General features: G+C 44.4%; 1 protein-coding gene across 1 annotated transcript; it reads right to left on the reverse strand.

Moving 5' to 3' along the window:
- Window positions 1-10711: 10711 nt before the first annotated feature.
- On the reverse strand, window positions 10712-11114 carry LOC147088162 (histone H2B 1/2-like). Its single transcript, XM_085977932.1, has one exon. The coding sequence runs from the start codon at window positions 11102-11104 to the stop codon at window positions 10730-10732; it is 375 nt and encodes a 124-aa protein (XP_085834058.1). The 5' UTR covers window positions 11105-11114; the 3' UTR covers window positions 10712-10729.
- Window positions 11115-13153: the final 2039 nt, after the last annotated feature.

Below are 13153 nucleotides of genomic sequence, written 5' to 3' on the forward strand. Positions count from 1 at the left end.
TCCCCCCACCTTCAGAGGGGCCAATGCACATTAACTCCCAGGTCCCTCTGACCCTGCACACTCTTTAAAACTGTCTCATTAAGTGTATATTGCCTCTCTCTATTCCTGCTCCCAAAATGCCTCACCTCCCACTTCTCTGTATTAAATTCTTTCAGTTTCTGGTATGTGAGTGTGGATTTTACCCTATACCTGTGAGTTTCTGGTATGTGAGTGTGGATTTTACCCTATACCTGTGAGTTTCTGGTATGTGAGTATGGATTTCACTCTGTACCTGTCAGTCTCTGGTATGTGAGTGTGGATTTTACCCTATACCTGTGAGTTTCTGGTATGTGAGTATGGATTTCACTCTGTACCTGTCAGTCTCTGGTATGTGAGTGTGGATTTTACCCTATACCTGTGAGTTTCTGGTATGTGAGTATGGATTTCACTCTGTACCTGTCAGTTTCTGGTATGGGAGTGTGGATTTTACCCTATACCTGTGAGTTTCTGGTATGTGAGTGTGGATTTCACTCTGTACCTGTGAGTTTCTGGTATGTGAGTGTGGATTTTACTCTGTACCTGTCAGTCTCTGGTATGTGAGTATGGATTTCACTCTGTACCTGTCAGTTTCTGGTATGTGAGTGTGGATTTTACCCTATACCTGTGAGTTTCTGGTATGTGAGTATGGATTTCACTCTGTACCTGTCAGTCTCTGGTATGGGAGTGTGGATTTTACCCTATACCTGTGAGTTTCTGGTATGTGAGTGTGGATTTCACTCTGTACCTGTCAGTTTCTGTTATGTGAGTGTGGATTTCACCCTATACCTGTGAGTTTCTGGTATGTGAGTATGGATTTCACTCTGTACCTGTCAGTCTCTGGTATGTGAGTGTGGATTTTACCCTATACCTGTGAGTTTCTGGTATGTGAGTGTGGATTTCACTCTGTACCTGTGAGTTTCTGGTATGTGAGTATGGATTGCACTCTGTACCTGTCAGTCTCTGGTATGGGAGTGTGGATTTTACCCTATACCTGTGAGTTTCTGGTATGTGAGTATGGATTTCACTCTGTACCTGTCAGTCTCTGGGATGGGAGTGTGGATTTTACCCTATACCTGTGAGTTTCTGGTATGTGAGTGTGGATTTCACTCTGTACCTGTGAGTTTCTGGTATGTGAGTATGGATTTCACTCTGTACCTGTCAGTCTCTGGTATGGGAGTGTGGATTTTACCCTATACCTGTGAGTTTCTGGTATGTGAGTGTGGATTTCACTCTGTACCTGTCAGTTTCTGTTATGGGAGTATGGATTTTACCCTATACCTGTGAGTTTCTGGTATGTGAGAATGGATTTCACTCTGTACCTGTCAGTTTCTGTTATGTGAGTGTGGATTTTACCCTATACCTGTGAGTTTCTGGTATGTGAGTGTGGATTTCACTCTGTACCTGTCAGTTTCTGTTATGGGAGTGTGGATTTTACCCTATACCTGTGAGTTTCTGGTATGTGAGTGTGGATTTCACTCTGTACCTGTGAGTTTCTGGTATGTGAGTGTGGATTTTACCCTATACCTGTGAGTTTCTGGTATGTGAGTATGGATTTCACTCTGTACCTGTCAATTTCTGGTATGTGAGTGTGGATTTTACCCTATACCTGTGAGTTTCTGTTATGTGAGTATGGATTTCACTCTGTACCTGTCAGTTTCTGTTATGGGAGTGTGGATTTTACCCTATACCTGTCAGTTTCTGGTATGTGAGTATGGATTTCTCTCTGTACCTGTCAGTTTCTGTTATGGGAGTGTGGATTTTACCCTATACCTGTGAGTTTCTGGTATGTGAGTATGGATTTCACTCTGTACCTGTCAGTCTCTGGTATGTGAGTGTGGATTTCACCCTATAACTGCGAGTTTCTGGTATGTGAGTATGGATTTCACTCTGTACCTGTCAGTTTCTGTTATGTGAGTGTGGATTTTACCCTATACCTGCGAGTTTCTGGTATGTGAGTATGGATTTCACTCTGTACCTGTCAGTCTCTGGTATGGGAGTGTGGATTTTACCCTATACCTGTGAGTTTCTGGTATGGGAGTGTGGATTTCACTCTGTACCTGTCAGTCTCTGGTATGTGAGTGTGGATTTTACCCTATACCTGCGAGTTTCTGGTATGTGAGTATGGATTTCACTCTGTACCTGTCAGTCTCTGGTATGGGAGTGTGGATTTTACCCTATACCTGTGAGTTTCTGGTATGTGAGTATGGATTTCACTCTGTACCTGTCAGTCTCTGGTATGGGAGTGTGGATTTTACCCTATACCTGTGAGTTTCTGGTATGTGAGTATGGATTTCACTCTGTACCTGTCAGTCTCTGGTATGGGAGTGTGGATTTTACCCTATACCTGTGAGTTTCTGGTATGTGAGTGTGGATTTCACTCTGTACCTGTCAGTTTCTGGTATGTGAGTGTGGATTTTACCCTATACCTGTGAGTTTCTGGTATGTGAGTATGGATTTCACTCTGTACCTGTCAGTTTCTGTTATGTGAGTGTGGATTTTACCCTATACCTGTGAGTTTCTGGTATGTGAGTATGGATTTCACTCTGTACCTGTCAGTTTCTGGTATGTGAGTGTGGATTTTACCCTATACCTGTGAGTTTCTGGTATGTGAGTATGGATTTCACTCTGTACCTGTCAGTTTCTGTTATGTGAGTGTGGATTTTACCCTATACCTGTGAGTTTCTGGTATGTGAGTATGGATTTCACTCTGTACCTGTCAGTTTCTGGTATGTGAGTGTGGATTTTACCCTATACCTGTGAGTTTCTGGTATGTGAGTATGGATTTCACTCTGTACCTGTCAGTTTCTGTTATGTGAGTGTGGATTTTAACCTATACCTGTGAGTTTCTGGTATGTGAGTATGGATTTCACTCTGTACCTGTCAGTTTCTGTTATGTGAGTGTGGATTTTAACCTATACCTGTGAGTTTCTGGTATGTGAGTATGGATTTCACTCTGTACCTGTCAGTTTCTGTTATGTGAGTGTGGATTTTACCCTATACCTGTGAGTTTCTGGTATGTGAGTATGGATTTCACTCTGTACCTGTCAGTTTCTGGTATGTGAGTGTGGATTTTACCCTATACCTGTGAGTTTCTGGTATGTGAGTATGGATTTCACTCTGTACCTGTCAGTTTCTGTTATGTGAGTGTGGATTTTAACCTATACCTGTGAGTTTCTGGTATGTGAATATGGATTTCACTCTGTACCTGTCAGTTTCTGGTATGTGAGTGTGGATTTTACCCTATACCTGTGAGTTTCTGGTATGTGAGTATGGATTTCACGCTGTACCTGTCAGTTTCTGTTATGTGAGTGTGGATTTTACCCTATACCTGTGAGTTTCTGGTATGTGAATATGGATTTCACTCTGTACCTGTCAGTTTCTGGTATGGGAGTGTGGATTTTCACCTATACCTGTGAGTTTCTGGTATGTGAGTATGGATTTCACTCTGTACCTGTCATTCTCTTGTATGTTAGTGTGGTTTTCCTCTGTATCGTTCATGCTCTGAGATGTGAGTAGTACAACTTTCATTTCCTCGTATTTGAGGGGGACTTTATACTTTACCTATCAGTTTCTGGTGTGTTAGCCTTGGTTTTGCACTGCATCTGTCAATTTATGTTCTGTGATTGTGGGTTTTAATCAGTACCTCTCAGTTTCTGGTATGTGTGAGTGTTTGTTTGACACTGTATATGTCAGTGTCTTTTATGTGAGAGTTGATTTTACTCTACAGTTGCCACTCTCTGGGATGGGAGTGCGGGTTTGACTCTGTATCTGACAGTTTCTGATTTGTGAGTTTTTTTTTTCTGTACCTGTCAGTTTCAAGTACGTGAATGTGGGTTTAATTCTGTATCTATCAGTTTCTCCTATGGAAGAGCTTGTAAATGTTTACACCTGCCTGTATTTTTTATATGAGCGTGGGTTTGACACTGTATCTGTCAATTTCTAGTACGGGAATGTGTGTATAATTCAGTATCTGCTAGTTTCTGGTATTTGTGAGTGAGTGTTACTCTCTAACTGTCAGTTTCCAATATGGGAATGTGTGTTTTATTCAGTATCTGCTAGTTTCTGGTATTTGTGAGTGAGTGTTACTCTCTAACTGTCAGTTTCCAATATGGGAATGTGTGTTATAATCAGTGTCTGCCAGTTTCTGGTATTTGTGAGTGAGTGTTACTCTCTAACTGTCAGTTTCCAGTATGTGATTGTGGATTTTAATAAGAACCTGCCAGTTTCTTGTACAGAAATGTGGATTTTAGTCATATCTGCCGGTCACTGTTATGTGAGTGTGGGTTTTACACTGTATCTGTCATTTTCTAGTACGGGAATGTGTGTATAATTCAGTATCTGCCAGTTTCTGGTATTTGTGAGTGAGTGTTACTCTCTAACTGTCAGTTTCCAGTATGAGATTGTGGATTTTAATAAGAACCTGCCAGTTTCTGGTATTTGTGAGTGAGTGTTACTCTCTAACTGTCAGTTTCCAATATAGGAATGTGTGTTTTATTCAGTATCTGCCAGTTTCTGGTATTTGTGAGTGAGTGTTACTCTCTAACTGTTAGTTTCCAGTATGTGAATGTGGATTTTAATAAGAACCTGCCAGTTTCTTGTACAGAAATGTGGATTTTAGTCATATCTGCCGGTCACTGTTATGTGAGTGTATGTTTTACTCTGTTGGCCGGTGCAGACACGATGGGCCGAAATGGCCTCCTTCCGTGCTGTAACTCTCTATGATTCTATCCAGCCAGCAGCGGGCATTGAATCCATATCAGTGTCTCTCTGTTCGTGTGTGTAAGGGAGAGAAAATGGATCTGCCTGTCAGTGCGATATGTTTGGACATTGAAACAACATCTATTCCACTGCTGCAAGTGACTGTGGGATTTATAATGAAACTCTAGGAATTAGGATTACTGTGGGACTGACTGCTTCTGCTGCCTGTGATAATAGGATTGAGGACAGTTCTGTGTCTCTGCGCTCTGTGAGTGATAATGTACTTACTGTGTGTGAAAAGGAGCTGCCTGCACTGTTCCTTGTGTTCCGGGTGGAGGAAAGATTATGTTTATTCTGGCTCATTGAAGTATTTTGATACGAGATTAATAAGAGAACAATATTTGTTGTAATATATGGACAGGTGCTGGTAGAATATAAAAATAAAGTTATAATTAACATGTATGTTTATAATAAATAAAAATATCTGTAGAGGGGCAACCGCGATACAAACAGTGTCATTGTCTGTCCTCACTGCAGTACAGCGGCACTCAGATTCTCCACACCAGTTGTGTAGGACGGTTCTATATTAAGTTATCAGCATCCAGACACAACCCAAACCCAGCACTGGAGCATGAATGGGACCATCCGATTGGCACAGTCCAGGTTTATATCTCCCATTCCCAAGGGACGAAATATAAATTTCAGGAACGCTTCTTGGAATATAACCACAGGCACCTGGTCTGTACAAACAATTGTTTTCAGTCTATTGAAAGCGAGTTCTGGGCCTGTGTAGTTAACAGACTGCCACAGAGCCCGTGTCCTGATATATCTGGCGGAGCGACAATGTAACTCTCGATCACCAGCAACACGGTTCTGGAGAAGTCAACGCACCGGAACAAAATAACAATGTTTTGAAATGTCTCCTTTCACACTTCTCTCCTGCTGCCTGCAATGGAAGCTCTTTGTGAAACTTCCCACATCCTGACAGTCAGGCTGTTTTTCCACTGTTTGCTGTCCTAGAACAACAAACACGGTGAGACAGGAACCGATTCAGGAACATTCACTTCTGATTTGGGTGAAGAAAGCAGCAATGATTTGTAAGAGCGAGGTGACTTTTCTCTATGTTACATAACTCAGTACAAACACAGCCGCAGATTGGCCTCTCCCTTCCCCCCACTCACTACATGTTCTGGAACTAGTTCCTGCTCCTCTAAGCCTCTTTCAAACAGTCCCCGACTGCCGCTGAACTTACCCCCGACTCAATGCCCATCTGTGGACACAGTCCCAGTGCGATGTGCTGCTTACTCGGGCCCGTGATATCTCCGCTCCCTCATGTGTTCAACGATCATCAGCTAAGCACAGAGGAAACGGCCCCCGCTGGCAGAGCTGGGGGAGGGGGGCTCGCAGGGGCCCTTCCTGTCGGCTGAACCACTGTGTGGGGAAAGGGGGAGGAGCTGAAGCGTGAAAGCTGGAGGCGGAGCTGAAGCTCAGATGACGCGGTCTCTGCTCTGTCTGTCACTCTGATTCTGTCTCCTCCCAGCCTCTCTCACACTCTGCCTTTCTCAATCAGATCCGGGCTGGCTTCATAAATTCACCAGGACGGCGAGACTTTATCATTCATTTTATATGCCTGAATAAGAATTGTCTGGTCTGGAAGAGCAAAATAAGGAAACAGACTGGGAAAAGGGCGGAGCCGAGCACCACCGTAAAGTGCTTCGCGACAACATCCAAGGCATCACCAAACAATATTACCTAAGAAAGGATATACTTGCCATGGAGGGAGTGCAGCGAATGTTCACCAGAGTGATTCCTGGGATGGCAGGACTGTCGAATGAGGAGAGATTGGGTCGACTAGGCCTGTATTCACTCGAGTTTAGAAGAATGAGGGGGAATCTCATTGAAACTTATAATTTTATAACCGGGCTCGACAGACTGAATGAAGAGAGGGTGTTTCCCATGGCTGGGGGGGTCTAGAATGATGGGTCATTGTCTCAGGATACGGTGTAGGACATTTAGGACTGCAATGAGGAGAAATTTCTTCACTCAGAGGGTGGTGAACCTGCGGAATTCACTACCACAGAAGGCTGTGGAGGCCAATTCACTGAATATATTAAAGAAGGAGATTGATAGATTTCTAAACACATCAAGGGGTATGGGGAGAGAACGGGAATATGTTATTGCGATAGAGGGACAGTCACGATCATCTTGAATGGTGGAGCAGGCTCGAAGGGCCGAATGGCCTACTCCTGCTCCTATTTTTCTATGTTTCTATGTTTGCATTCGACTTTTATCTATCAAACAGATGATGCAATGGGGAACCGGAGCTTTCAGCATCACAATAGGTTAATCGGAGCTGCTGTGACAAGAGGCCAACTTGTGAGATTATTATCCTTCCACAGCTTGCTTCCTGCACAGATATTGTCGGGGATTATGGAATTCGAGGGTTTAAGTAAAGTCATTGGATGGACTGTAATGTCTCCAGTTCTAACTGTTGGAGCCCGCTATAACCTGAGGCTACTTCGGATTGGTCGCTTGATTGGAATCAATTTCCTTAACAGAATTAACTGTTGGCCTCAATTGATCAACGTTATATTAAGTTTTAAACATTCCGCCAAATTGAAAGACAGACTTTTATTTATAACTAGCTGGGGAAGCCCGGCTTTGCCAGGGCTGTTTTGGGCCGGGCAGTTTAAATCGAGTCCCAGGCTTTGGGGCCTCTCTGTGTCTCTCTGTGACTCTCTGTGAATCTGCTGCCGGGCAAGGTTTTAAATCGAGTCCCAGGCTTTTGGGCCCTGTCTGTGTCCCTCTCTCAATCTGCTGCCGGGCAACTTTTTAAATCGAGTGCCAGGCTTTGGGGCCTCTCTGTGTCCCTCTGTGAATCTGCTGCCGGGCAACATTTTAAATCGAGTCCCAGACTTTTGGGCCCTGTCTGTGTCCCTCTCTCAATCTGCTGCCGGGCAACAAATCTACCTTTTAATAACTTGAAAGATGAAAGTGAAAGTACGTATAAAACGTTTTTGGTAAATCTTATGTTATTTATAAAAGAGATACTAACTTTTTCAAAGCTGGATGAGCAGAGTAGTTTGAGCTGGAAGCTGAAGTAATGGCAGTGAAACAATGGCTGCCAGATCCCTGAGATGAAAACGATTAGTCCCGCCCACACACACATATCGATTGGCCAACTATCAGGGGACTGTACGGTAGGATTGGTCAATCGTGACGGCACAGGATTGGTGGAACCTTGACGTCAGTCAATCAATGCTAAGTAGCAGATAATGAGTTTAATTTTGAAGGTTTCTTGCATAAGGCGCGAACAATTTTCGTCCGACCGAAAAGTAAGTATGCTTACGACTGTCCTGGAAGCGTAAGCTTTCTTTGGAGGTCACGCGCGCGTAGGTACGCTCTATAACTTTCGAGCGCATAGCCGGACAGACGCACACGTGAGGACAGACAGACAGAAGGACAGACAGACAGAAGGACAGAGAGATAGACAGACAGATCGATTCCTTTATATATATAGATTATTGAATTCGACAAAGACAGACATAGGTTGTGGGTGGCTCTTTAAATACCCAGAAAACACAACGGCTCTTTTGTCAGTAAATTGTGGAGTTTTACTTGGAGATGGCGTACTTTGCCACCCCGTGCTTGGCCTGCTCCCCGGGCAGCACCATACACACAGCGGTCTGGATGTGTGGACACAATCCGCACACTCCAAACTATTAGAGGTTGGTGCCATCTCCTGGCTGAAAGTGAGTGCTGCAACAAAAGACAATTATTCATCAGAAATCATTTTATTTCGGAGAGAAAATATGTCAGCACCGTGCTAATGTTCAACTTAAAACCATTGCCAAGTATTTATTGGTCAAGCTGAAAACTCCAAACAATCATTAAAAGCAGATGGATGCGCTCACCCGATTCTAGTGTGAACAGTGTGGTTGATCACTGATTGTGGGATAGATACTGTCTCTGTCACTCTGGTACTAGGTGCCAATGTGAGATTCACTGCTGAATATGGGATAGTGTATCTGTCACTGTCTGGTACAGTGGGTCAGTCTTGGACGGACAGGGAGTATACGAAAGGCACTGTCTCTGTCACTCTGGTACAATGTGTCATTCTGGGATTGACAAAAGTGCATTTGTCACCCTCTGTATTGTCAGTGTCTGATTGGCTGGTGGAAAATGAGATACTGTAGCTGACACTGTCTAGTACAATGTGACATTTTTAAATGTCTGGTGAGGCTACACTAGATACTTTTCCTGTCACTCTCTGGTACTGTGTCAGTGTGGGATTGACAGGTGAGTATAGGAAAAGCACTAGCACTCAGTCACAGGTACTGCATGTGAGTGAGGAATATTCGTCAACACAGGATAGCTATTGTATCTGTCACTCTGTGATGGTATGGCAGTGTTTGATTGTCAGGTGAGTGATGGATCGATAACTTACTGGACAAAACTGTGGCAAATGAAAATTTAAGATTTAACATGTTAAATTAGATTTGGGATAATTGTGATCCATAGAACTGAACAGTAAACAGCCCTTTCACAGGTACAGTGGGTGGCTGTGAAAAGAGCCTTTGGGTTATTAGATTGATGAACCTTGTCCGCTTTACTTGCTCTTGGGGCTGGCAGTGCTGGTTTTCTTGGGCAGCAGCACCGCCTGGATATTAGGCAGCACCCCGCCTGAGCGATGGTCACCTTTCCCAGCAGCTTGTTGAGCTCCTCGTCGTTGCGGATGGCCAGCTGCAGGTGTCTGGGGTGATGCGGGTCTTCTTGTTGTCGCGGGCCGCGTTGCCGGCCAGCTCCAGGATTTCAGTAGTCAGATACTCGAGCACAGCAGCCATGTAGACCGGAGCTCCGGCACCCACATGCTCAGCATAGTTGCCCTTTCGCAGGAGCCTGTGAACCCGGCCCACAGGGAACTGCAGTCCGGCCCGGGATGACCGGGACTTGGCCTTGGCCCAAGTTTTACCGCCGGTTTTTCCTCTTCGAGACATTTCCAAAATTCACTCGTTCAGCGAAAGAATGAAAGTCTCCTTCCACATCTGCCCTTCTTATACCTTCTGGAGGAATGAAGACAGCCTACTTGTGATTGCTTTAGCTGTGGTGACTTTCATTGGTGTTTTCCGGTGACCAATCACAGTCAGCTTTTCCCGCCAATGAAAAGAGTGCGAGAATAACTGTCATCAACAGGCAGACCGCCAACGATTTTATAATTTCAAACAGCCCGCCAATATTTTCCTATACCAGTATACCAGCGAATTAAGTTAATAAATTCACTATTATCCAACGATTTCTGAACATTTTAAAAATTTCTTTTGTATGACATCTCCCCCATGCAAATTCCAGGCTGTTACAGTCAGGATTAATTTCGGAATCAATTTCAACTTGTCACGGGCGGGATTCAATCCCCATTGATTCTGTAACGGGACACATTCCAGCTCAATCTCTGTAAAAGTGAGAGTCACAGATTATCGATCGATCCTTTGCACAGGCTTTGCTGCGGGAGTGAAACCAGAACTGGGAGTCCTGCTGTGAGAAGCGAAGAGGGACAGAGTGTTCAAACTGCCCCCATTCTGGTCTCTAAGAAACCCCATTCTGGGTTATTACACTGCAGCAAACCTCCAGTGAATAAACAGATTGACTCCCAACTGGCTTTAAAAAAAAGAAAAGGTCTTGACAGAGAACGAGGTGACTGAAATCGAGTCTCATCCCCAAAACAAACGGGTCTGAGAGCAAAGTGCAACCAAGGACCGTGTTTGTAGTTTGCTGGGCGGGAAATAAAACAGCGACGCTAAAGTCGATCCGGTCAATGAAACTGCTTATCTGAGAATACAAAACTAAATCTACAGCTGGAACTTCAAACGTTCTCAAACACACTTGTTAATGAAATAATTACAGTAACTTGAGTGTAATGGGAGAAGCGTTTATGTCGCTCTTTCAGAGATATTGTGGGTGGCTCTTAAAAGAGCCGTTGTGTTTGGAGTTTGTTCTTTCAGGACAGCGTGGAGTTTTACTTGGAGCTGGTGTATTTGGTCACCGCGTTTGTCCCTTCCGACACGGTGTGCTTGGCCAGCTCCCCGGGCAGAAGGAGGCGCACGGCGGTCTGGATCTCCCGGGAGCTGATGGTGTGCCGCTTGTTGTAATGGGCCAGGCGGGAAGCCTCACCCGCGATGCGCTCGAAAATATCGTTCACAAACGAGTTCATGATGCTCATGGCCTTGGAAGAGATGCCGGTGTCGGGGTGAACCTGCTCCATCACTTTGTAGATGTAGATGGAGTAACTCTCCTTTCTCAACTTTCTGCGCTTCTTCCCGCCCTTAGGAGGTGCTTTTTTGACGATTTTCATAACGCCCTTCTTGGCAGCTGATTTCTTCTTGTCAGCCATTGTCTCGTTCAGGGAGCAATAGATTTAAGGAAACGCTGTTCCGAGCTCGTATTATATATGTTAGAAGTCACACAACACCAGGTTATAGTCCAACAGCTTTATTTGAAATCACAAGCTTTCGGAGCGCTGCTGCTTCGTCAGGTGAAGTGAAGAAATGCATATAGGCACAGCATATATAGTCAGAGAATACTGCCAGATGATTACAAGTAATCTTTCTAACTGCCCTTTATCACACCTCGGCAGAGAGATAATCACAGCAATCAAAGGTGTGAATGGTGTCCAAACAGGTCAGTCAGGAAAACATTACATCAAAGAACAATGAGGCGGGGTCACAGGGGGTCAAATGTTGCAGATGCTGGGGTCTGTATGAAAAACAAAAAACAAATAAAAAACTATTTTTTTGCTGGAAATCACAGCAGGTCCGGCCGCATTTGTGTAGAGAGAACAAGCCAACGACCACTCGAGTCTGGATGACAATAGTTTTTTGTTTGTTTTTGGGAGAACGTTTCATTAAATATATTCAAGAAGGAGTTAGATATTTTCTTAAGGCTAAAGGGATCAAGGGATAAGGGGTGAAAGCAGGGACAGGGTACTGAATTTGGATGATCAGCCATGATCTCATTAAATGGCAGAACAGTCTCGAGGGTTTGAATGGCCTACTCCTGCTCCTATCTTCTATGTTTCTATGTTTTTCTGTGTCTTCCTCCTCAGTCCTGAATGGACTACCCTTTATACTGAGGCTGTGGCCCCTGGTTCTAAATCGGGCATCTCAAATCGGGCAGAGGGTGTCCATAACTAACAATAAAAAAATAATTAATTACATAGAATGGAGCAGGTGATGAGTTACTGTTGCGAGATGTGGGAGCCGTTGAACCCCATTGAGGCTCATGGTGATTATGTCTGTGACAAGTGTCTGCTGCTACAGGAACTCCAGCTCCAGCGGTTTCAACTCGAAGCAGCTTTAGTTCAAAGAAAGAGGAACTAAGCTGCTCACAGAAAGAACAGCATCTCAGAAACAACGGCAGAGCTAAAAATGTATTCACTGTTATATCCACTGACTGTTCGTATTTTTCTTCCCCTTCTCTCTCCAAACCTCCTGAATTATACCATCATAGAAGCGAATGGCACAGAAATCCATTAGGCCCATCGTGTCTGTGCCCAGCGGCAAGAATTTTCCTTCGACCACAGGGCGCATTCCTGTTCTTTTCCACTCATTATCAAGTGATGCAGAACCGACAGGAGAACATTTAGTTGAACTGAACATCTTTGTGTAACCTCAACCCTCATCAGCTGGTATTGTGCTTCATCAGACACAAAACTAACCGTTTTACTTCAAATACTCTAAAGGTTCCCTTCTCATTTGTGAAGGTGGCGACTCAACCTGGAACACGGTTGTAAGGGCTGCCCTTTTTTGCTTTGTCCTTGGGTAGAGCGGACACTTTCCATATCTGAGCTCAGATGCTGTGTGTCCGTGAGCAGTCTGATTACAGATGGTGTAAACAGGGACCCTGACAGTGCCCTCAGTGGACATCCACTAATCAACACATTACAACAGGGCCACGAGGTGATGATCAGCAGCGGACACTCTCTCTACTTCTCTCTCCGCCCTCTGCTCAACTCTCCCAAGAAAGTAATTCCACTTGCACTCTCTCAATGTTACCCACGGAGAATTCAGGACAAACATGTAACTGCTCCAACAGCTTTCCAATCTAAAGTGGTCCACACCAAACTAGGAGTTGCTTTAATCCACTGAGGTACAGGAGAGCTGACAGCACCGCGCTCCGTGCCACTCTTCCACTTACACTTGCCCACTTTTACCTCATAGACCTGGAATCCAGTAATTTAGGTATAACATTGTGCACGACTCACCAAACAGCATTAACAAGGCGGCTCTATCCATGTTGTAATGTGAGCTACTTTGAGACATGAGAGCTGTAAGGAACAGCGACTGAGTCTCTTGCTCCGCCTCGCAAAAGATGACACCCGGAAGCGTTGAGATATGAGAGCAAACAGGGAGTCTGCGAGGAAGTGATGTGCTTCCCACAATTA

The sequence above is a fragment of the Somniosus microcephalus genome, unplaced genomic scaffold (assembly GCF_052327205.1).
Source record: "Somniosus microcephalus isolate GS21.2 unplaced genomic scaffold, FLI_Smic_1.0 unresolved_chr5, whole genome shotgun sequence".
Taxonomy (NCBI): domain Eukaryota; kingdom Metazoa; phylum Chordata; class Chondrichthyes; order Squaliformes; family Somniosidae; genus Somniosus; species Somniosus microcephalus.

What these genes read in the sequence shown, in the direction of transcription:
- LOC147088162 (XM_085977932.1), bottom strand. Translation starts at nt 11,104, where the DNA reads ATGGCTGACAAGAAGAAATCAGCTGCCAAGAAGGGCGTTATGAAAATC.